The 26,242-nt window shown below is 29.2% G+C and overlaps 1 protein-coding gene, 2 long non-coding RNA genes and 2 other non-coding genes across 6 annotated transcripts in view; 3 read left to right on the top strand and 2 right to left on the bottom strand.

Annotated features, from left to right (window-relative positions):
* Positions 1-1,407: 1,407 nt before the first annotated feature.
* On the top strand, positions 1,408-12,154 carry LOC114162899 (putative clathrin assembly protein At5g35200). The gene is made up of 16 exons (XM_085666118.1): positions 1,408-1,505; positions 2,126-2,185; positions 2,258-2,327; positions 2,660-2,757; positions 2,840-2,981; positions 3,562-3,656; positions 4,520-4,606; positions 4,712-4,762; positions 4,977-5,042; positions 5,137-5,202; positions 5,288-5,368; positions 5,459-5,536; positions 9,792-9,935; positions 10,014-10,086; positions 10,176-10,285; positions 11,452-12,154. Exons 2-16 carry the CDS (start codon positions 2,126-2,128, stop codon positions 11,809-11,811), a joined length of 1,581 nt encoding a protein of 526 aa, XP_085522244.1. The 5' UTR covers positions 1,408-1,505; the 3' UTR covers positions 11,812-12,154.
* Positions 12,155-21,349: 9,195 nt separating this feature from the next.
* On the top strand, positions 21,350-24,034 carry LOC114164571 (uncharacterized). Of its 2 annotated transcripts, XR_003599574.2 has the most exons (4): positions 21,350-21,702; positions 21,787-22,126; positions 22,714-22,851; positions 23,700-24,034. It is a non-coding gene; the product is annotated as an uncharacterized LOC114164571 (long non-coding RNA). The 2 variants fall into 2 exon arrangements; XR_003599573.2 differs by having other exon boundaries at positions 21,787-22,851.
* TRNAS-GCU (transfer RNA serine (anticodon GCU)) lies at positions 21,817-21,898 on the bottom strand. Its single transcript has one exon. It is a non-coding gene; the product is annotated as a tRNA-Ser (tRNA).
* Positions 22,232-22,303, top strand: TRNAD-GUC (transfer RNA aspartic acid (anticodon GUC)). The gene has a single exon. It is a non-coding gene; the product is annotated as a tRNA-Asp (tRNA).
* Positions 24,035-25,921: 1,887 nt separating the features above from the next.
* The window catches only part of LOC114164434 (uncharacterized), a 921-nt gene continuing 600 nt past the window's right edge, over positions 25,922-26,242 (bottom strand). Inside the window, exon 2 of the long non-coding RNA XR_003599543.1 lies at positions 25,922-26,242. This exon is cut by the window's right edge and continues 57 nt beyond it. This is a non-coding gene — a long non-coding RNA (uncharacterized LOC114164434).

Raw genomic sequence — 26,242 nt, 5'->3', positions numbered from 1 at the left:
CTAGTTCAAGTATCATTCTGAAATCTTATTTAATAAATTTAATAAATATTATTAAGTTAAAATGACTATATTCATTCTTTTTTAAATTTTAAGAAAGAAATTGTATCAAAATTTGAGATATTGAAAAAAAATCAATTATGCATCAAAATTTAGAAACTAAAATTATATTTAACCCTTTTATTTTCTACTTCCAAATATGTGTTTGATAATAATTTGGACTAGGATATAATCTTATTGGTAAGAAAGAGAAAAGACAAAAGAATAAAAGGTTTTCGTAAAAAGGTTAATGTTATTGTCTTCATTGTGGTAAGTTTTGGATACAAAAAGCGTCAGATGCAAACACAAGAAATAACTTCCTAAAACTAATACGAAAGAACCTCAGAAAGTTTGAGTACCAAAAAAACTCATAATCCCTATTACATTTTCAATGCTAAATACTACATTTTTCAGGATTGTAGTGGAATGTAAATATACAAATATTACAGTAACATTCAAATTATAAGCTTCATCCTCGTTAACATTACGATATAAAATTATCGATATTTTTCTCGTGTTCGTTCTAAACTCACCAAACCAATATTATTTTTCTAATTTGTTAATAATATAATCAAACCCACGATCTTTTTCTCAGTTCCCTTCCAACAATCTCTAGATTAATTGCATAACTATGAAGATCAGAATAAAATCATATCATTATATGTAAAAAAAGTTCATTTATATATAACTGCTATTAATCATCATTATTATATATAAGTTCAATCTCATACACAAAATAACTTTAATAATCAACAAACATTTACACTAACAACTTCAAGCCCTCTGATGTGTTATAAATATTTTATATTATCTTCCCTAATTTGGTTAAAGTTAAATTATTTAAAGTTCATATATTCTTTTTTCTTTTTTTAATATTATGTTATGAATAATATTGATTTTAGCTGTTTTTATTTGTGAATTATATTTTATTCAAAATCAGTTTACTGCACAAGAAGAGTTTCAGTATGATAAATTAATTCATGAAAAATCGCAACTCCAGATAAATTAAACAAATATTAAATACTTTATAGACCTTAATTTAGTTGTTTTAATTACGTTAATGAAGAACGAAAAACCAACTATGAACTTACAAAATGTAGTTGTTGAGCGAATAATGGCATCAAGAGATAAAAACAGGAACATATAGTTTACTCAATCTTATGAACATAAAGAAACAAACACATTCAGGAATAAATATTTTATCTTTAAAATATTTTTAGTCAAACAAAATTTAAATAGTTCACTATTATTTACCTGTGGAACGTGTAGGTCCATAGCTAATATTACAATAATGGAAATAAAAAGAAGTAAAAGAGATGGTGCTGTAATATCGCCGACAAATATGCTTTTTCAAACGTTGGATATGTTTGTTTATTTCCACACCCAAAAAAAAAAAATGTCACCTAAGATGTCTTGCAGTGTTGAACATTTCTTTCACCTTTGAACATCTCCAACGACCAGATTCCGATGTAAATTTCGTATTGCTTTTTTTTTTTACAGTACAATTCAATAAAACCATTTAAATTCTTTAAAAGCTTTTTCTTTCTTGTTTAAATTGTGTATATTACTCAATTTGTTAACTTGATTCTGATATTTATTGTTTTAAACAAGTTTCTAATATGCTTGAAGATGTATTTGAATCCTTTTATCGCAACCTTCTTGACTAGTTTGAACAATAATATCATTTTTCCCACAACATTTTATTAAAACGATCTTAGTAAAATGTATATATTAATTGATCAACTTTATCTAATCCATGCAAAGCTGGAATGGTATGTGAAACGTAATGTTCATCGTTCCATGAGAATTTTTCGATCATAACAATGTTTTAATATATATTAAAATAATTTATATAAAAAAAATAGTATATTTTGAAAATATAAAAAGATTCATCAGAAAAAAATTGAACTCGTTTTTACAACCATTTTGTTGTGTTCAATTTGGTTTTGTGCAATGTTCACAAGTTTAATATAATGAATTCATTGTATTATTTTTTTTAGGGTAGTGACTTTCATTCATGCATGATTATAGCTATATAGTACATAATTTATTTGTCTTAATTTAAAGTTATTCCCATTTGAACTGCTAGATGAAAAAAGGGACCGTGAAGAAGGCTTTAGGGTTGTCAAAATTCAGTGGTGAACTTAAGGTACTGCATCCAATTAATTGTGTGACTAAATTTGTTTTTGTGAATAGCTTAAAAGGTGGTGATGAATTGCAGGGACTAGATGCAGCCATTGTTAAAGCAACAAGCTATAAGCACGCATTGCCAAAGGAAAAGCACATTCGTAGTACGTCATGTTCTAGTTTTCTAAAGGCTTAATAAGTGTTTGGTTCCGATCATGTTCTTCTTTTTAGTGTCTTCAATCGTCTTATATCGTTTAGAAGTTAAGGTCTTCTGATACCAATTGTTAGGATTGAGCATTTATCAGTAAGTCAAAAGTTATAACTGTTAGTCAGAATGTAATTCTTTTTACTTAAAAGTGTAACACAAATCCAAACACCACGATTTATTTGATTGTGACCCGACCCATTTAATCTGTGTCACGAGACAATTAATGTCACTTGAAACATGAATTTCATCGTTACGGATTGAAATTGACATTTTTTTTAATATTTGCAGCAATTTTTCATTCACTCTCTCCATCAAAACCTCGGAGTGAGGTGATTTACTGTATAGAGGGTCTTTCAAAGCGTTTTAGCCATACTCATAATTGGAGTGTAAGTTCCTGATTAACCATTTTCCGATGTGTTTTGGGTTGGTAGAGTAGAAGGTTGTTCATTGTGTATTATTTTTTTTCAGGTTGCGATGAAATCACTTTTAGTGTTACATCGTGCCATAAGGGAACTTGACTCGTCAATTTTTGAAGAGCTTCTGAACTATCGCGACGCAAAAGGTTACATCATTGACTTCACACACTTTCATGGAAAATCGGTCCCAAGTGGTACGTGCTTTGCTCATTCTTAATTTGTATTTCATAAACGAGAATAAATTTTTACAGTTAAATTTTGATAATTTTTTTTTCCATACGAGGTGAGATCTTTTAAATGGTTTTGCAATATAAAATAATGAGAAAATAAAAAATTGGAAAACAATTTAAAAGATGTTATCTCAGATAATAAGAATTTTTTTTAACTAATTTAGTCATTCATTTTTTGAAATACGTGAATTTAATTTTTTTAATCAAATTTTGTTAAATTTATTTGATATTTGAAGCACGTATCATAATAGTTTTTGATTTAACATTAAAACAAAAATGTGTCAAATAATATAAACAACTCAAATACAATCCTAAAATGCGTACGAAACATCAAATAAACCTAACAAAATTTGATTAAAAAGATTAAATCTACATATTTCAAAAGATGAATGACTAAATTGGTCTAAAATTTCGAAATGAACTAATTCTAAAATTTACTGAAAGTTAAGGGACAAAAACATATTTAACCCTCGTCAAAAATTCATTTTCCTTTCCTTCCCAAGTGTTACTTTACTAACTTGGATATTTTGGTGAAAAACACTAGATTTTTCTATTTGGATTCGTCATTATGCCCTCTACATTGAAGAACGCATACAATGTTTCAATGTAATAAACTATGACGCTGCAACAAATAGCTCGGTGAGAAATTTAGCTCCTAATCTTTTCCTTAGTTTTTGGATGTGACAAATTGAACTAGGTTATGCGCATTTCTTTGATAATTCTAATCAGGGTGAGAAAAATTTAACTACATCAACATTGGATTGAATTATTTTAAAATTAAACTAACTTCAAGTGTTTTGAGATAAATGAGTTGAACTGTGTAATTATTAAAATGAATTAAACTGGACTACGTCAAGATTTGAATGAACTAAATTAAATTGATCTAGGGTAAATTGTTTGAATTATTATTCATAATTTTAGGGTATATTTCTCAATATCGTAGGTTGTATTTTGTTTTGGTTTAAAAAAATATTCATGATAACAATTTTGGTAATAAAGTGATTGCTTTATTTTTGTGCTTTAGATATATGAATAATTTTCATTCCCTCTTGCTCCAAATGTATATCTTTTCTTCACTTGATGTCTTTTTATAAGGCTTAATAGGGTTTTTTCTAATATTTTGAGGGTTTTCTTTAATATGATTTCTCAAATCATTTTCCTCAATTCCATCATCATTTTACTAAGGATTTAATGTTTTGTTAGATTGCTTTTGACACCATTTAAAGATGACTACGTGTAAGTAAAAATAAAGAGAGTGAAAGATTGAAGATCCAAAGTTACATATGATCTTTCAAACAATGTCATCAAAGAAAACACATTTAATAAATTAGAAACTGAATTAAAAAAAAATAGAGAAATCATAGCAAAAAAATTCCTCAGATGTTGGGATAAAAAACCTATTAATTTTTTTTTTAACTATTACAATTGTATTCTTCATATTTGCGTGGAAGTTATAAGGGATGAATTGAAAATCATAAACATTTGATTCTATGGACATTTAGAAATATAGTGAAAAGCTTGACAACAAAATCTTGTTGGAGCAATTGCCAGCCCTACAAAATCTCCTCTCCAGACTTCTAGATTGCAGGGTAACATTACTTAGTACGACAAGCTAATCATGATGTTACATTTCCATTTGATGATTTTAATGTATTACTCACAAGGAAAACCACTTTCTATTTTCACTTTTACAGCCAGGGGGCCTAACTACACATAATCGCTTAGTTCAATATGCTACTTCAATAGTAAGAAATATCATCTTTTATAAAATTATTTTCTTCATTTTTTACCGATGAATCTTTAAAATATGATTTTGATGTTTTAAAATATAATTTTTTTAAAATATATATCAATGTTATTGTCTTTTAAAGATTCAGCAGAGACAGAAAAAAATAAACTCAATAAATAATTTGTCTTCATCTTTTGATAATGTGTTTGTTTGTGATCTTTATCTCTTAGGTTGCTGGTGAAAGTGTCAAATTATATGTTGCAATAACTGTTAGAGTGGTTGAATTACTTGACAAGGTGAAAAAAAAAAAGCTCAACACTTTAAAAATAATAATGCAATTTAATTTTACAAGTAGTTGTTAAAGTTCTATTTATTAATGTTTTGGCACAGTTTTTCGAGATGGAGAATAATGATGCTCGTAGTTCACTTCGAATTTATAAAAAATCAGGGAATCAGGTACCATACACATCGTAATTTTCTTTTTAATTATTTTAAAAACTTCGTATTGTGCTTGCTGATTTATTTATTTATTTTACTGTAGGCAGAAAGGTTATCTGAGTTCTTTGAAACTTGCAAAAGATTAGAATTTGGAAGGGGGAGAAAATTCATCAATATTAAAATGGTATTATTTTAGAGAAGCTTGTGTTTCATTTATACATCTATGTGCTATATTTTCTTCCTATAGTGAAATTATTTGACTTTTATTTTGCAGCCTCCAGCTTCTTTTATCGCTACCATGGAGGAATATATCAAGGAGGCTCCAAGCCCCTTAATGCTTGAAAACAACATGGTATGATGCTCAATTCTGAATTACATCGTATATTTTTTCTTCTAAGAGTTTGATGTTAACTAAGTAAACCTAATTTATCATTTAGTTCTCATGTTTTCAATTTCTGTTGGTAGTCCGACATCGACTAGAGATAAGGCCTATAATATATAAGTGAGGTACAAACCTCACCTTACAAACCGGTTTTGTAGGGTTGAATTAGGCTTAAAGCCCACTTCTAACATGGTATCAGAGCCAAGTTAGAGCCTATTATAGCGAACTTTCTTGGACATTCTGTTCCACTCGATATCGGGCGGCTAACGGACCACTCACTAATCCCACGCACAAGATGAATATACATCGGCGTGAGGGGGTGTGTTGGAAGTCCCACATCGACTAGAGATAAGACTTATAATATATAAGTGAGATGCAAACCTCACCTTACAAGCCGATTTTGTAGAATTGAGTTAGACTTAAAGTCCACTTCTAACCGTTTCAAGGTATTTTTTAATGCATGTATCTTTTTTTATGTTCAGTACACTTAGGACTTTTGATTGGTTGGATACTGATTACATTAAGGTTGAATTTTTATTTGGGATTTAATGGGTTTATGGAACATTAACTACGCGCAAGATTAAGATCATGCACGCTGGATTTATGGAATCATTAAACTCATTTTGAAATTGTTAAATATATTATGATTTCATTGCTCATTAGGGATTTATTTAGACCAATTATTAGTTAAGGTTGGTATCCAAATAGATAACCAGTACATCACTACTGATTTAGACAATACATGGTAGAAGTAAAGTCACCTCACACATCAAAGCTGAGGAGGTCATGGGTTATAAAAAAAAGTTGAATAGAAGAAAGAAAGTTCACACATTTCATTTAGCAAACAATCTACTTTTAAGGATCCATAAAACAAAATGATTGGTTTTGAAATAAAAATGAGTCTTTTTGCTTTAAACATGTTGACAATTGTATCCTCAATCATGTGATCATCTAGGCTTTCAACCTTGTTAAAAAATAATGCATCATCAATTAAAAACATTACCGTCTTTATTTTAAGAATCACCTTACTAACAGATAAATAAAATTAATATAATGAACATAGAAATATAACGTGAAAATCCTAAACTCTGAGAAAAAATCATGATTGTTGTCTAAAGACAATTAGAGATTGACATTATATGAAAATTTGTACAACACATAAACCAACCTCCCAAATCCTTTGACTCCAAATACACTCACATTCTTCAAAGAAAGAATTTAATCAAACCTCACAACACTCTACTACAAGAGTATAAGAAAACCAAGTTTAGGTTGGAACAACACCTCATCAACTCCTTGACAACGACGCCATTTTGAAAGAGGCCTTTTGTGTTGCACAAGTCTCATCAAATAAAACAAAGTTTTCCTCCTTTACTAATGTAGTATAGAGGTCAACATAGAGCAGTCCAAAGAACATATTTCAATGAGTTTGGGCCTTTCCCTGTTAAGCTCATAATACAAGTATGAGAGGAATAACAATAAAGCCTATAAAATTGCAAATTACCCCTACAAACATGAAAACTAAAACTACATCTCGTCCAAAGCTCCAAAAAAATGTGTTCTACCACTTAAATTAAAGCTCTTTAAGTCTAGAATCCAACGAAAAAGGAATCAACTCAATTAGACACCTTTAAAAAAATTTATGAGCAAAATAATTAGCAAAGGTCAAAGCTGAAAATTCTGCACTTTTGGGTTGCGCTGAGCACTAACGAAATAGGGAGTCACGCTTTTTAATTCAGTTGGACGCCAATAAATGGCATTTAGCTGTGCTGCAACACCTAAAACTTCCTAAAATTTATAAATCTAAGCTAAAAAAGTTCAAGATAAAAGAAGAAACAAAGATGCTAAGGCAATGTAATAAGCTTCAATATGAGAGGAAGCAAAAAATGTGACGATGATGGAGTAGGAGAATGGTGAGAAGGAGAGGAGGAAAAAGAAGAAAAAGAAAAAAAGAAGAGGAATAAAAATGTCCAATTGAGATTTTTATTAATGACCAAAATCCGTCAATAATTATCGTGAGATAATTACTACCAAATATTTATAGATGAACATTTTAACAATCGATATTTTGTTATCAATAATTCGTCTGCAAAATTTGAATGACTGACAAATATTTGCTATTATTAGTGTTTTTCTTGCAATGATCATGCATTGTGTGAGTTTAATCAAACACAACACCAATTGATGTTAGTAATATGACTCATTGAAAAACTTATTAAGGAATTTAAGGATATATAAAAGTTAAAAGGTTGAGAAGGATGGATGATGCAATGATAACCCTCCACACATCAACAAGCTAATAGTGGTGTTCAAGAAATGAAACTTCTCAACTACTTTAATGTTGGAAGTTTCATAGGGAGGATTCATAAGTTTGTCGAAAATAATATCATTACTTTATCATGTGTCTATCCATTGAAGATCAAATAAACTTTCACTATGTCATGTGCTTATCCATTCAAAATCAACTAAACACATCATTAGTCATTTTTTTCTAATGATGATCTTGAAGGAATTATTCCTTACAAACATGACCTCATTACTAAGTGTTTGATTAAGTCTTGACACAACAAAGTGTAAAATATTAAGATATTTCATTTGTAAGACCATAAATAATGAAACTAGTAGATCATGGAAGATGCAAGTGCTTTGTTTAACAGATAATACATCACATTGCAATCTTCACTTTATTTGATAAGTGAAGCCTTTATGAAACAATGAGCAAACACAATCTTTAAGCTTACATACCTAACAAAAATCCTTGAAGCTTAATCTTTTTGTTGTAGGGAATGTCTTCGTCTTTTATCAATCCAGATGATTCATGTAAGAATGGTCTACATCAAGATCTCTTGGGATATAAGCTAAAGTTTCTTTACTTCAAAAATCATCTTAACACAAGCTTGTGTCAACTCTGATCCACCTATTTTCCTCATATACTCTTTGCTTTTACTTGTTTTGAGTAAAAAGACTCTTTTTAAACTAGTAAAAAGACATTTAATGTTGCATGGAGTTTATTAATGTAACTCTGCATCCATACTCGCTAGACAATAAAAGATGAAGTTATCTTAGTTCAAAAGTTCTCAATGGTTAGAAGAGGACTTGCAAGGAGTCTTTCTTTCAAGCTCTAGATAAAACTATCCTTTGAAGAAGAAGAAGAAAAATATATAGAAGAGAACAATTGTCAAGTTTTGAAAAGTTGTTAAAATCTTTTTGCACTCATAAAAGCTTTGCAAAGAACATTGTTAAGTTTTGTTAACAAACTAGAAGAGAGTTTATATTTTTGTATATGTCGTAAGATGGTAATCCTCTCTAGTGAGCAAACCATGTGATCTTTTTATCATATATTTATACAAACCTTGTTTGTTTAGCCAGGAGTGGTTATCTTTCAAAAAATACCCAATGTCTTAGTCAAGAGTATGTCTTATCCAAAAATTACTCTACCTTAGCAAGGAGAGATTGTGTTTCAAATAGTATTCAATGGGTTAGAGATGAGTGAGTGAGGCCTAAAAAATATTTGATTTCTTTAGCAAAGAGTGGTTGAGATAAAAAAAACATATTCGGTTCACTTAGCCATGAGTGACTAAGTTCCAAAAAATATCCAGGTTTTTATTAGCTTAAGACTGCATGTTTGTCATGGAATCAAGACTCCACTTATTAGACAAAGTATTTACATCATACGTGATTTGTTGTATATATTAAACAAATCATTTTATAGGCAAATCATATTCATGCTTTATCAACACAAAACAAGCTTTAAAATTATTTTTGTTAGGTACAACGTTAGCTTAACATTGTGTGCTTGTCATTGGCCAAGGACGCTACTTATTAGACAAAACATTTATGTCTTACATAATTTGTTACATCATAGACAAAGAAATTTTATGTTTTATAGTTTGTTGTGAAAAATATTAATTAAAACTAAAGTTATTTCAGTTATCACAAAAAGATAACTTTAATAATTTGTGTATTTATATAAAGGGGACACTTTACTCTCAAATGAGTGGGTGGTGGAAAGAAGACGAAGAAATATATGAATTGTTACTATTAAAGAAATAAATCAAGAGTCAATATATATGGTAATGTCACACGATAAGGATGAAACTCAGGCTACTTTAGAATTTAAAAAAATCTTACTCATATTTTTATTCAATATATACATGTATTTGTGTCTTATAATTTATTATTTTAATATTACTTTAAATACTTTTTAAATTAATATTCTTATTAGGATCACAATAGTGAAAGACTTATCAAAAACAACAATGCAAGTTCAACAGGTGGTTCCTTGACAATAAATGATGCTATTATTGATAAGTCATCAAATGCTTCTGCTGAAAATAATACGGTTGTGCCACAACCTGCTGAACTTATGGTAAATGATGTTTCTAATTGTACATTGGCAATTTCTTTTGATAACAAATTCTAAAATTTAATGTTTTGTTTTTATTAGGGTTTGTATGACTTACTTACAGGAGCATCTGAATTTGAAGAGAAATCTCTGGAAATGCCATATATCCCAAGTGGTAAATTATTATCTTACCATAATGTAATGTTATGCAACAAAACATTATTGTAAGTTACTTCTTTATTTTGTTGATATATAATTAAACAGAAAACGATGAGAATAAGACAAACCCAGATCTAGGTTGGGAGGTTGCACTTTTTACTGAACTAGAAAATCATAATGGGGATATAACAACTGAGACGAAGAATAATAAAGAGGTTAGTACTTCTTTCAATTTAACTAACATGGTGTTCTTGCATAATTATTTACTAACATGTGCATTTGTTGTGATTTCTAGTGCTAAAATTGCTAATATTAGTATTTTTTTATTATAAAAATATGTAATATCATTAAGTTATGGATTGTATAACTATGTTGACACTTTAAGACTCATTAACTATCTATAACATGTTAGACTATAAAAAAAAGATGCACAAGAATAGTAGACCAAATTCATGCAAGTTACGAAAGTCAATATTCCATAATATCAAATATATTTCTAAAATGAGCTAAAAAAAATTATTAAATACTAGAAAGTAAATAATCGCACCCCATAAAGTTTGATCTAGTATTAGCTTTATTACAATATCATGAATTTATTTCTTTTCCTAAAAATATAAGAAAATTTAAAAGAGTAATGATTCATGGAGAATAAAAATGTACATTGACACTTGGAATACATTTAGAGAAAGAACAAAAATGATAGGTTTATAAATGTGATAAGAAAAAAGAAAGATAGAAAAAAAAGGTATATAATTAGTGTAATCAAACTGTGCATGAATCATTTTCTATTTTGAAATTCATAGAGGCACAATAAGATATGCATTTGTTCCATGTGTTTATGAGTTTTAGTCTAACCATAAAGAATTCTAAACTTTTTTAGTAAAAGAGTATTATAGTTGTTATAGATGCAACGAAATTTGGATTTTCTATTGAATTTTTTCATGTTATACCTTCAAATTATACTGATGAACATTGATTTTGATATTTTAAAATATATTAAAAAGAATTTTAATATACCAACATGGATATATTTTTAATGCTCAATAGAGGGCAATGTAAAAAAAAAAATCTAGATTCAGTTGCAACAAATACAACAAAATTTGTATTAATACTACTAGTAAAATGGTAAAAACGTCAATAAACTCATAATTGAACTCCTAAGGATACTTACACCAACTATTAAATATTCTACCTAGGATTAAGTAGAGTCTTTTTCATTGTAGTTTTCGTCTTCTTCAACCTTCTTAACTATAAACATTTTTATAGACTAAGCATATACTCTTATGGATGATCTGCATTACTTTCATTCACTTTTGGAACAAAATAATTTTCTTACTAGTTTTTTTTAATACCTTTCATGAATGTGACTTTGTTTTTAAAGAAGGGTTGTGGAATGGAGTTTTGGAAACATGACAATGTTCATGATGATGAGATGAATGCTAACACACAACAAAGTGTAACTACCTTTAGTAGCCAAGTAAGGTTCAATCCTTTTGACTTGGAGGCTAGTCATGATGAGCAAATTAACAGGGTATTGGCATCTCCGAATTCACAAAATGAACTTTCTTCAGTTCCTAATATGTCATCACCAATTCCATATCAAATTGGTGACATGCCTTACCAACATTTGGTGCAGCAACAAAATGAACTTTCCATAGCACCAAGAAAAACAACAAATCCTTTTGATGATACGAACATGTTGCCTTCAACTGTACCAACACACCCAACTCAAACTACATAAGTTTGTTAGGAAAAATATTGTTTGATAAAAAAACAATTATTTGACAACCCACTATAGAGGTAAAATGGTCACAAAAAGTGAACTTTTGTAATTGTAAAGAAAAAGAGAAAGTGAAAGGTAGTAAATGATATTGTCAAATAGTGTAAAAACTTTTTGGGTGTGAAAATATCATTTTTAGTTTGTTTATGAATGTAGGAATCTTCAAGGATATAGGTTTATGAATGTAGGAAACTCCGAGGATGTTGTTCACCCACACTTGATTATAAAAGCTATATAAGTGAAAGCAACGAGTGTCAAAAATAGAATAAAAACATCATTTGTAATTTTTGTTCTACCACTTTATGCATATGTATCACCATATAATTCTTATTATCTCAGTAAACACCAAACTTTATGTAGTATAATACTGGGTAAAATGATATAATTAAAAAGCAGAAAAATAGTCATATGTAGTGTGAAATTCTAATACATAAAAAGACAAACACCTTTGTCTAAATAAATATTAATTAAAAATATAATTTACAAAACGTATTCTTATATTTCACCTCATTTAGTTTCATAATTATTGGTAATATAATAAAGATTAAAAAAATAGACAAAAAAAAGGTACACAAGCATATTAGAATATTTTATATGTAATGTCAAATGGTTTGATTTAATGTGAGAATAAAAAGAATATAAAATAAATTATTTTATATTTTTGTTTTTTGTTTTGGTTTTTCAACTTTTAGTAGGTTTGCAACTTTAAATTTTCTAATACACGAATAAGACAAGTCTAACAATATTTTGTACAAGTTTGTTTGTTCATACGCAAAGTATATGAGTTTATTAATACATATTAGACGAGTTTGTCCATTCAATGGTTAAACAAGTCTTGCAATGCAATTAAATGAGTCTGCATATACATTGATTGGACGACTTTGTCCATACACTAATTAAATGACTTTAACAAACACTAGACGAGTATGTATATATATATATATATATATATATATATATATACATACTCGTCTAGTGTTTGTTAAAGTCATTTAATTAGTGTATGGACAAAGTCGTCCAATCAATATATATATATATATATATATATATATATATATATATATATATATATATATATATATATATATATATATATATATACATTGATTGGACAAGTCTACTCGTATACGTTAGACAAATTTTTCTATACATAAATGAGACAAGTTTAATTATACACATTAGACGAGTTTGTCCACTCACTAATTAGATGAACAATCTCTTTATAGGATGAAGGCCCATGAAGACGATGAATCTAGACAATAAAAACAGCAAATGAATCATAATAAGAGGAATAAACAAAATCTGGTAGTTGAGTAGACTTATTATTACGACTAGATCAAACATGTGGCAGATGAACCACAACCTCAGGAGATGATTGAGCAACCATAGTAGGGGAATCAACAGGTACAACCTCTAGTTCGGTGTATGTAATTGGTGTTAAGACTGGTTTTGAAGTTGGTACCAAAGTAGAAAGTAAATGTAATGTCATCCATATCAAAAGGATCAATTTTAATGACATCAGATGTAGTCAAATAATGTGAGCTAGCTAGTATAAAAAAGAATGGAATATGTTCTAAAAACACAACATGACGTGAAACATACAATTTTTTACTAACTGGATCAAAGCAACGATATCCTTTTGACCAAGACAATATCCCAAAACGACACACAAAGGAGACTTAGCTGATAATTTATATGCTCAACATGTGATTTTAGAACAAAACAGATACATCCAAAAACACGCAAAGTAGAGTAATCAAGTGCACAACCATACAATTTTTCAAAAGGAGATAGACCAAAATTATGTGAAGTCCGGATCCGATTCACAACATGAGTTGTTGTAAGATAGCTTCACCCCATAAGACACTTGGAACATCAGTAGATAACAAGAATAATCTTGCAGTCTCAACAAGATGACAATGTTTTCTTTCAGCAGTCTCATTTTGTTAAGGAGTGTCAGTGCAAGAGGTCTAGTATATAGTTCCATTAAAGGAAAGTAAAGTGGTAAAATTATTAGAAGTGTATTCACCCTCCACGTCATAACGAAAGCTTTTTATGATAGTAGAGGATTGGGTCTTTACAAGAGCATTAAATTTTTTAAAATTTCAAGATAATCAGATTGACGTTTCATGAGATAAATCCAAGTGAAACAAGTAAATCATCCATTTAAAGAGACATAATATCTAGAACCTACTTTGGTGGATACAGGAGAAGGTCCTTACACATCAAAATGCACAAGACCAAAAGGAGCAAAAGAAGAAGGAATCTTTTATTAAAAGGTAAAGTGAAATATTTTGCTAGTTTACAACCACTACAATCAAAAATATCATAATTGTCCAAAGTACCCACGACTCCCATAGATGCTAAAAACTTTAAACGAGATACAGAAACATGACCCCAACGAGAATGCCACAAATAAAAAGGTGAAAAAGAAGAAGACAAACGAAACAAAGATAAATCCATATTAGAAACTATAACTATTAACTCCTTGAGATGATTCAAGACATAAAGTCCACCTTGCCTATGACCTATCTCAATCAACTTCTGAGATGTGTGATCTTGTACAAAACATTCTGATGGAGTGAAATACACATTATATCCAGAACCACAAATTTTTTTTCAATAGAAAAAAGATTCATAGCAAGATCAGGTATGTAGTAAACATTAGAAAAAGTCAAGGATGGTGTGACCATGGAACCAATACCGGATAATGAAATTGCGTCACCATTAGCAGTTGCAAATGACATGGATGAATTAGGTGATAATGAAACAAAAGAAGGTAAATGATGTGACATATGATTAGTGACATTTGAGTCAATGATCCATTTGTCAGAAGATATATTTGGTGGTGATGTACCTTAAGATTACAAGGCTATGTCGGTCTGCCATTGGAAACAAGTATAATTTCCTCTAATAACAATTCATTAACAAATCATCAATAAAAGGCAGATGGTTACGATGAAAAATTGAACCACACAATCTTTCAAAATTACTATGCAAGGCCATAAGAAATTGAACCAAACGTTGTGATTCCTTACAAGTAATATACGGTGCAAAAGCACTCAATTTTGCAAGCTCAGTCAAGGCAAGTTGATCCCATAAGGTTGTCATGACAGAATAAAATTTCTGAATGCTCATGTCATTTTGCTTCAATGCACAAATATTTATCTCAAGTTGATACAATTGGCAAAATTATACTATGTATACAATCGAGGTAAGTGATCAGATACCTCCTTTACAATATCATATTTTGCTAAATTATCGACATTCAAGTGTATAGTAGAACTATTGACCCAAGTGATAATGTTAGAGTTATCAACTTCCTATAACTCTAAAGTAATAACATAATTATCGATTTTGGTGATTTTGTCTTAACACCTGAAATATAATACCACATGGACTTTCCACGAAAAAAAATTTCATAATATAACTCTAGTAGGAATAATTATTATCATAATTATTACCTAAACATGCGACACTATCTACTCATAAAAAGCACATTAACATCATAAAATAACATGATAGTATAAAAAGAATGGTAAGCTACTGAGAATATAAATCAATATGTTATTTGTGGGTTTTGGATAAAAAGGTAGTATCAAATGTTTTTATAAATTGAATAATCAATTGATAAATATCTCTCCCATATTTCTCCTTCATATTATTCAACAATTAGTGATAGTTTATCATTAAAATCTTGAGCTCAAGTGTGATTTAAAAATAAATAAATTGAAGAACATATTATTATTAAGAGAAATCCTTGTATCTATTGTCTTTTCAAGTTTTTTTTTTCTAAGATGGCATTAATTTTTATGGAATTAGTTTTCCTTTTAAGTTTTATCAAGTTGATTTCATGTTTATTTAGCTTTTTTTTTTTTATTAAACTGATTTTGGGTTCCACTATTAAAAAATTGAAGAGAAAAAATTGATTTGGGAAAGATTATCACAGTTGATATCCTTTGGGTATTCCATTTATCGATGGTGTATTTTGATAATCATTCAGTTTAATATGATTGATTGGAGTCGAAAGATTTAACTAAGAGTTATTGAAAGGGTTTAAATAGAAATTCATCCGAATTTATAATTACTATTTCATACTTTAATTTAATTTGTATTGATTCAAAGTTACACTGGATAAAGGAAGAGTTAAGGAATTCAATTATTTTAAAATATAAATTTTCATTTAACTAATTCAAAAATCTGAACATTTTTTAAAATAATTTAACGTTAAGTATATTTATTTTCTAAACTGTAAAGAAAAAAAAAGTTGATTTTAACCTCTAATGTGTTTAACGTTTTTGGTCTCTATTGTTTTTACATAGTTTTAGTCATTTTAGAGAGAAAAAAAATTCAATATTTATTAATTTATTGAATTGATTTTAATTTATATATAAAATGATTTAAAAAACATTTCATTGTCAAATTCTAATAAGATGCTTAATTAAGATTAATCAATTGGTCGTTGTAGTATAGTGGTGAGTATTCCCGCCTGTCACGCGGGTGACCCGGGTTCGATCCCCCGCAACGGCGGTTATTAAGCGACATCACCCGAGAGATTTGAACTCTCGCAGGAAAACCCCATGTACTTAGCAAGCACACGCCTTAACCACTCAGCCAAAGCGACTTTGATATTTAAACCCTTCTTTGGTAAGAATTTATAAATTAAGAGGATTCCAAAAACAATGACGAATTCAGATAATTCTTTTTTTGATTTTGAATCCATTTTATGGATACACTTTTTTGCTTCATCTTTGAAACAAGGTTCTTTATAGTTTGGTCGGAGGTTAGGATTATAATTCATGTTCTTGGACAATATTGTTATTATTAATTTTCTTCTCTCAGTCATATTTAAAATTTTTTATTCTCTTTGCTTCTTTATTAAATCACTTTTTCTATATACTAAACTTCCGAACAAACTATATATAAAGTTTGCACAACCAAAACCTTATTAATTAGACGGGTCCTATTCGATACTTTGACAACATCACTTCCTAATCAAGTGTTTCTTACTTTGCATCTCACTTCTATAGTCTTGTTGAAATTTAATTGTCTACTTCAGTGTTATTGTGTCCTATTTATCTTTCGAAAGCATATTATAAAATTTTATAGTTAATAACTTCAGGGTTAGAGATCACGGAATAGGGAGAGGGAATGATATGAGTTTTAGCTAACATAAGAGAGGTTAAGATCCATAAGTACAATATAAATAGCATTATTTACGAAGTATGTACGTATTCAGTATTATAATATTTATTATTATCTGACGCACTTGGACCTAGAATATCTTGGTTTAAAGGCATCAAGTTGGAAGGATACCCCCTCTTGATCTGAGGCTACATCCAAGTCCTAGAACATTTTAGTTTGAAGATTAAGGAGTCTTTGCTAGAAGGAGTTTGAATGGTCTTCACAAAGTGATTTTGATCTTGTAAGAATAGTAAATACTAGTTATTTAAATTATAATATTATTTGCATATTTGCACCCTTGAAAAAGTATAATATAGGCTTAAATATAACTTTGGTCCTTATTTTCAACTACTTTATTCAATTTGGCCATCTTTTTTTTCGGATATTCAATAAAGTCTCAATTTTCGTCAATTTTGTTTAATTTGGACATTTTTTGTAACAGCGTTTAACAGAAGGTGCACAGTACATGTCACGTGTCAATTTGTGATTTTTTAATTTTTAAAAAACTTTTTAATTAAAAAAAAGTTGTCCACGTATCAAGTCAACATTGTGCCACGTGGTAGTGTCTATGGCAGTGTTAGTATCATGTGTCAAGTCAATGTTAGTGTCATGTGTCAAGTCAGTATCAATGTAACATTGTTAGTCAATATAAATGTCATGTGCCAGTCAGTATAAGTGCCACATGTCTTATTTCAATTCAGACTCAACTTTCATTAATGTTGTTTAATTTAATCTAAATTTTAGTTAAATTTGTTCAATTCATTCCTAATTTTCGTTAAGTTTTAGAAGGAAAATTCTAATTTATTTTTAGAATTAGAAGAAAATTTCTTAATTAATTTTAAAATTATAAGAAAAATTCTTCAATATTTTTAAAATTAGAAGAAAAATTCTTCATTATTTTTAAACTATAAGGAAAATTCTTAATTATTTTTAAAATTAAAAGGTAAATTCTTTACTATTTTTAAAATTAGAAGAAATATTAAAATTTGATTTTAAAATTAGAAGAAAAATTCTTCATTATTTTTAAAATTAGAAGAAACATTCTTCATTATTTTTAAACTAGCTCCAACCCTATTTTTTACATATAGCAAAAATCAAACATGAGTATAATAATTATATTCCAATAATATAGTTATAGTTGGTTTTAAAATAACGAAAGAAATATTTAATAAAAATGTCAGTGTAATATTTATATAAAAATTAATTTTGATCTCAATCTGAAGAGAGACAAATCTAAGACTAAATTAAACAAAAATAACGAAAATTATGACTAAATTGAACAAAATTATGAAAAATTACAACAAATATAAGACACATGGTACTTATATTGGCTGACACATGGCATTGATATTGACTTTACACATGACACTAACACTAACTTGACATACAAACCTTTTTTTATTTTAAAAACTTAAAAATAAAAAAAAAAGTTAGAAAAATCATGAACTGACACGTAACACATAATGTTCACATTCGTTTAACGATTTTACTATCGTGACAAAAAAAAATCAAAGTGAACAAATTCACGAAAATGAAGACTTTATTAAACATTTAAAAAAACTAAATTAAATAAAATAGACAAAAATAAAGACCAAAATTATATTTAAGGCTATAATATAAAAAAAATATTATTTTAAATATTATTTTATTTTAAATTTTAATTTCAAAATATGTACCAACAAGCTAGTTTGTCCCGTCCCAATAATAACCAGAGGGTTGAAAAGTTAAATTCAAATTGCCAAATGTTGGATAGCTATAAAAGTCGATTCTTGATTGCATATGAATCTCTTAATCAATGTGCTTCACATATACATACTTGACAGGTACATGGAAGTTTACAATTTATTGACCAATGTCACTTTTGGTGTGTTGTAAATCTTCTTAACTATTTACAATAATACTGATATAGTATAATTCAACGTTCATGCAAATGATATAAAAGTAAGCACAATGGAGGTAATATATCAATATTAAATTAAAATAGGTCGTATTTAACAAAGAAGAAGCCTCTTTAATAGTTAATAAAGTAAATGTTCTGACGAGATCCAAGTTTTCGGCAGGATCGTCAGAAACAATCATCTTATTTTTGAAGTATTGTTCGTTTTTTAGTATGAAGTTCCGTTACGGTTTTGTCTTTAAAAGACACTTCATAAAACATCATAAAACAGAAAGAAAGAAATATGTAAACTGCGTTTGACCGTGACTCCTAAACGATGTGAGACTTATTAGGTGTACAATAATAAATACTTAATACTTAATGTTTGTAAATTAATTGTTTAGAATTTAACTATATATCTAATATTTACATTGAATAAAAATAAAAAAAAGTTTAACAAAATATAAAAAAAAAAAAAGTCATAAACTCATCATGTTGAAATTTTGAATTAAGTGGTGTTAATCACTTTGTAAAATGGAGTTGTATTTCGTTACTGTATCTCTTCAAAAGATTTCTTGTTAAAATACTCATAAAATATCCCATTACACTTATTTAATACTTTAATATATTTTACTTATATATGTTTTAGTCCTCCTAACATTAATATTTCCTTGTTTTAGCGCATCAAGTCTTTCCGTCCTAACTTGGAACAAACCAATGACAATAACAACATAATCTCACTGATCCCCTCTACCTCATATACCAATTAATAACAACATAGTCAAAGTTAAACCCAATCACTCAAAAACAGAAGAGGAAATATTATTTAACTTGTAGAAGTTAAATTCTCTCTATTTTTATTTTTTTTTTGCATGTGAAGGAACTATGCCTAATATGATTAAAAGAAAAAAAGAAAATTAACTTGTCTCGAAGAATTAAACTCAAAACAAATTTATCCATAAATCAAGTACATGATTATAAGTCGTTGACCTAAAACATGATTTTCTTCATGTTGAAAATGGTTGAATAAACCCATTGCAAGATTATCTAAAAACACATGTAAATACCGAGGGAAAGAATGATTTGTAAAAAGTAAATGAAGAAAAAATACAAAAAAGAAAATAATAAAAATCAAACACATAGATGTGTTTAAAATTACACTCTTTATAGTGTCATTTATGGCAATTATTATTGTGATGGTTTTTCATACTATCATAAATTTTATTTTCACAAAATATAAAATGATGGTCTAATAATAACTTGTAACTATCTTCCTTTTTCAAATTAAATTACATTTGTAAAATATTTTTAAAAGTTTTTGAAGTGTTCTTCTCTTAAATTAAATTATTTTTATGACAATTTCGATCTTTGATATGAGATGTTTTGTCTCGATCTTCGGTTCGAGATAGTCTTCTCAAAATGGGTCGGTTTGGATTGAAAGTTGAGATGAAACAATCTGGATGAAAGTTAAAATGAGTTAAATTGGAGAATGTTTTAACACGTTTCTCAATGTGTTAGCGATGAAAATAACTTAAATATTATTATAAAATAAACATAACAAAATTTTGTTAAAATGATTGAATCCATATATTTCTAAAGTTTGGGACTAAATTGTATTAAACTTTCAAAAGAGACTGATTTTAATATTCTTCCCCGAAAGTTAAGGAGTAAAAGTCATATTTAACCGAAAATATAAATGAAAAATAACTAAAATTGTGAAATAACTAAATTGAGACACTCGTCGACAAAATAAAATAGATGTTTAGATAAAATTGGTATTACATTATTTTCTTATATTATAATAGATCTTATATTATAATAGATAATAGATTTTAAAATGATATTATTTTAAAAAATAAAAATGAAATATATGTTTCTAAATTTAATTTTATTAATGACCAAATAACTATAATTCATAGATAAAATGAAAAATGAAAAAAAAATAATATTAAAAAATTTATACTTTAAAAATAAGTTATTTTTTAATAATTGATTAAATGATCAATTAATTAAAAGTTATAGAAAGATAACATTGAGAAAAAAAAATAGTACAGGAAAAATAGTTTAAAATTAAAATAAATTAATAAAAAAGTAATATAACTTTCATCTACATATTACAACAAAATAATTATAAATAAAAAAAGTAATTAAATAACGTCAAATGACTAAATAAATAATCTTTGAAGACATTTGTCAACCAAACAAAATGAAAATTTACTAGTATCTTGTTTTTCATATTATAATAAATAATAGATTTGTAGAGAAAATATTTATTAAATTATTGAATTGTTTTTAATTATGTGTAAGTTATATGTACTTTTAAGAAAAAAATGAGTTTATTTATAAAATAAAATAGATTATATAGAAAATAATTTGTACATTTTCAGTGTAAAATTCTCTTTCAAGGAACAAGGTGGTTAATTAATGCCAATAGATCGGTCCTTGTAGCATAGTGGGGAGTATACTGTCTGTCAGGCAGGTGACCCGGGTTTGATCCCGGCAACGGAGATTCAACGAGACCGTTTCCGGCAATCCGTTGAAGTAAAAGATCGTTTTGACAGCGCAAATTCAATTTTGAAATTCCCTCGAAAAATTAGTAAAGATTTCTCCCGCCCAAATCCTTTCCATGCTTTCGTTATTGCCTCTGTAGTGCCTCAGTCATCAGCGCCGTTACTTCCTCCGTCGCCCCCTGTTGTGTGATGAGGCCATTTCCGTCGTCGCCTTTGTTCCGATGTTTCTTCATCGTCGACGTTAGAGATTCTATTATCGCCTCTTACCAGGCATTTTACATGGTACGTTCCCTACCCCTAAGGCCACGCTTTTCAGTGTTGGAATTTTGCTGGTAATGTTTTGGCTTTGGATTTTTTTTTTGACAGCAAATAAAAAAACATAAAATCAGAAATCGTCGTCGCCTGAGAGATTCGAACTCTCGCGGGGAGACCCCATGTACTTAGCAGGCACACGCCTTAACCACTCGGCCAAAGCGACTTTGTTATGGCTCTGGTGTTAAGGGTTGTTCTTTCTGAACATTCACAAGTTGGGATGATTCCAAAAAAAATCATGAATTCAGATGATTCTTTGTGTGAATCTGAATCGACTTTGTGGATACACTTTTTTTGCTTAATCTTTGAAACAAGGTTGTTTATAATTTGGTTGCAGGTTATGATTAGAATTCATGTTCTTGGCCAATATTGTTGTCATTAATCTTCTCTCTCGGTAATAATTCAAATTTTTTATTGTCGTTGTTTCTTTATCATGTTACTTTTGCGGGAAGTATGGGTAGGGCGATGAAAGAGAGGTTTAGTTAATTTCAATGTGTTGGTCGTTGTAGTATAGTGGTGAGTATTCCCGCCTGTCACGCGGGTGACCCGGGTTCGATCCCCGGCAACGGCGATTTATGTTTTTGGTGTCATTTACACTCTCTTCTCCAGAAGTGAGATTCAAATTGCTGCTTTGTTTGACCCATCTACTCGCCTACCTCCGTGGTTCTCTGAGGAAGATCTTGCGACCTATGCATCTTTATATGAACTTTATATTTTAATTTTCCTGTTCATAATGTCAGCCTTGGGGATGGGTACTGTGGTCTTCGGAACATTTAAAATTTAATGCAAAGCATGTCTACTGTTGTTTGAGAGAGCTGGGATGGACCTTTTTATAATTTTCTATTGTGTGATTTAAATCTTTGTTGCATTATTTTGCTTGAATGTAAATTTCGTTCTATTAAGGGTTACTTTGAAAAGCTGGAAAAGCTGGATGTTGTAAATTGCTTTTTTGCCAATCTTTTTTCTCAATCTTGTTTGCAGGAGGACTTTAACTCTTGAATTTTTGAAAATTACCACCTCCTGTTATAGATATTTGAGAGGTCCCATGGATTTTTTTGGCTCAATTATGATGGTCTGATACGGCTGTGCGCAGGCTGTGCCGCTCCAAGAATTATAAGGGTAAATTTATCATCAGCTTTACGTAACTACTCTGACTAGGATTAGGTTTTAGTAATAAGATACTTGATATATTTTGCTTAGTTTTAACACAAGTGTTTGCTTTATTTTAATCAGAAACTTCACATATGTTCAATATTTCCCCTGGAACTGAAGTATTGAGGATATTAATTTGACTGATTTTATTGTATGCATGTATGTTTATTATGGTGTATGTTTTCACCATTCCATGTGTTCAATCGTGCATGCTACTTCATTGTTTTAGTTTTTTTTCTAATATAGGTTATATATGTGTGTACTCTGAATTGATTGATTGGAACTCATAATATGAATATGAATACGCAGATAGTTTTTTCTCTTGTTTTCTACTTTCAATGAATGAATACTTGGATAGCTTTTTCCTTTGATTTCTATTTGTACAGTGAGTTATATCTTGATGCATACTTCACAACAAAAGCCTTGGTTGTTGGGCTTGTTCAATATGCACTTATACTTCTAAGGTTACTTTGTATTGTTAGTTGATAAAAATAAATGCAGGGAATAAATCAGAAATTTGTTGTGCATGTGTGATTTTAGAATGATACTGTTTTTATGTAGAATGATTCTCTATTTTTAGATTTGATTATATTTAGTTTTTACCAAAAAGCCTATGATTTAATGTTTTTTTGGGATTTAAATTTACTTTAATAGTTCAAGTTTATTGTAGTTTATCTAACAAACATTTGAATTATATAGGAATGGTTAAGAAGATTGAAAGTTGACTCCGTGTTATCTAAATTAACTCTTGGATTTTATTCTGTAATTCTTGTCTTTACTTTTGTGATTCATTCCTTCTATTTGTATTTTTACAGCTCAGAACTCCAGAAAAGGTCAAAGGATTTGATGCACAGGATTATAAATGAATTTGTACTTCGTAGGTTTACTCGTGTTAGAGCTCCACCTTGGTAGAATTCTGCTAATGCTTTCCTAAGATATGTTAACAAGTGGAAATAAGAATAGGTTGTGCTAGGAGCAAATACACTAAAGCTTAGAATTTTTTATGGAACGAGTTTGATCCATTGTGTTGGCAGTAGTAGAGTCTAAGTAGTTTTCCCATCCATTTTTTTATGATGGACCAGCATGTATGCTTGTTTCAGAAATTGTGTACATTACTTATTCTATTATTCAGTAGTAACAAAAATATAAACACATCAAATGATGATATATATTAGCACGTACATGGGTTTCTAATTACTAATAAATTGTTGTATTTAGGATTTTAAAAATAATGCAAGTAAAATAATGTAGTAAACGTACAAAATAAATAACATAAATGAGTTTAAGACCAAGAAGAGTCGCCCAGGGTTGAAAAATAAGACGAGTTGTCCCATGTTGAAAGTATAAAAGGATAGGTCTGAGTCGAAGGTTGAGATGACTTGATCGCGATTGAAGGTTGAGATCGGTAGGTCCGGATTGGAGATTGAGACAAGTTTCTCAAGTCAAAGGTCAAGATAGGTCGTCCTGGGTTAAAGGTCGAGATGGTTTGTGACAAGTCAAAAGTTGGGACAAGTTGTCTTGGTCCAAAGGCCAAGATGGGTTCTAGGTTGAAGATCAACGGGTCGTCCTAGGCCGAATGTAGGATGGGTCGTCTAGGCTAATGGCTGAGATGAGTCGATCCAAGTCGAAAGTCGAGATGGTTGTCTCAGAGCAAAGGTCGAGACGGGTCATCCTGAGTCAAATGTCAAGACGGGTCATCCTAGACTGAAGGCCTAGATGGGTAGGCTTGGGCTGAAGGTCGAGATTAGCTATCTCATACTGAAGGTTGAGACGTGTAGACCAATGATGAAGGCTGAGACAAATTGGCTTAGGTTGAAGGTTGAAACAGGTTGTTACTTATTGAAGTTAAAGATAGGTCTACCCTAACCAAAAGGCTAAGAGTGGGTGACCCATGTTGAAGTTGAGACTAGTTGGCCCAAGACGAAGTTCAAATCAGGATGTCTTGAACCGAAGGTTGAGACAAGTTGTCCAAATCAAAGATTGAGACAAGTTATTCTTAATCAAAGTTTGAGATTGGTCGTCTCTAGTCAAAGATCAAATAGACAAAAGGTTGTCATATGTCCAATAATATATTTTAAAAAAATAATATTTTTTTCACGTGAAAAACAAAACTCATAAATTAGTCCTAGGATTTTTTAAGTTTTTTGACCCAATGAACTTTTTTAATGAAAAGTTTTTCGGCCCTCGTAACTTTTTTGATCCCGATCCATATGGGTAAAAAATTTTAAGCATTAACAAGAAATGGTATTAACTACTACAAGTAATTCTTAACTAGTTAATTATACTCTTTGAATTAATATATATATATATATATATATATAATATAGTTATTTAATTAACTCATTCACTATATACTAAGGTAAATGTAATATAAAACTGATTAAGAAACAATAAATTGTACAGACAAAACAAATGATTTATTGTGGTAAAATTTGTCAATAATTTAAGACAAACGTGGCACGAGTCATGGTTTATGACAAGCTCATTTCCCAAGAGAAATGAACAAAATAGTGTAAAAGAGACAGAAACAAAAGACTGACATAATTTTGAAACGGTAATAAAACAAAACAGTGTCTGCATTTTGAAGGGTCTAGCACTGTACTATTAGGGTCCCCCAAAATTCAAAGATCACTTACCCAAAACCTACAGAATTGGGCGTTACAATGTACAAACCCAATATTGAAATCAAGAAACGTCTTCGTCCCAACTTTTTCCTTTCCATGGCAAAGAAAGAAGCTAAAATTTGTTTCAACAGTGTCATCAAATATATTATTTATCAGAATTCAAATATAAATCTTTGTTCTATAATAAAAAAATTGAATAATTTACAAGAAAGAAGATCATATATTTATTGGTAAGTCGTATTCAATAAATCTCACTTCGAAAAATCTGTAGTGATATCAGAATCATCGATAATTCTTCTTAATGATTGATTTAGAGTATGAACTCTGTTAACCTCTTACAAACATTAAACATTAAAACTATACCAGAAACCCAATTCAAGATGCAGAAATCAATGCTGAAAAACCTGAGATCATAACAACAAATCAATAGAAATACTATTTTCTTTGGCATTAGTTAATCTCCACTTCTTCTTGCATATTAACATTGATCCAAGAACAAAGAGACAAGAAGAACAAAGAGAAGAAAAACAGATGATAATATATATAAAGCTATAAGAAAGCTAACAGATTGAGCCGTCTTGCCAATATCACGATCGGCAGCATCAGAAATAAAAACTCAAAGCAGAAGATGAAAAGAACAAAACTCAGAAACAGTTTCTGCTACGACTATCTCATGCTTCTTCACATTTATTTGGCTGAGCAAGATTTTGCTGTCAAAGACTGTATTCTTCGAT

The sequence above is a fragment of the Vigna unguiculata genome, chromosome 9 (assembly GCF_037176805.1).
Source record: "Vigna unguiculata cultivar grain cowpea cultivar isolate G323 ecotype 2 chromosome 9, ASM3717680v1, whole genome shotgun sequence".
Lineage (NCBI taxonomy): Eukaryota > Viridiplantae > Streptophyta > Magnoliopsida > Fabales > Fabaceae > Vigna > Vigna unguiculata.
The sequence above is the reverse complement of the archived record's forward strand: the minus strand, read 5'-3'. Positions and strand labels throughout refer to the sequence as shown.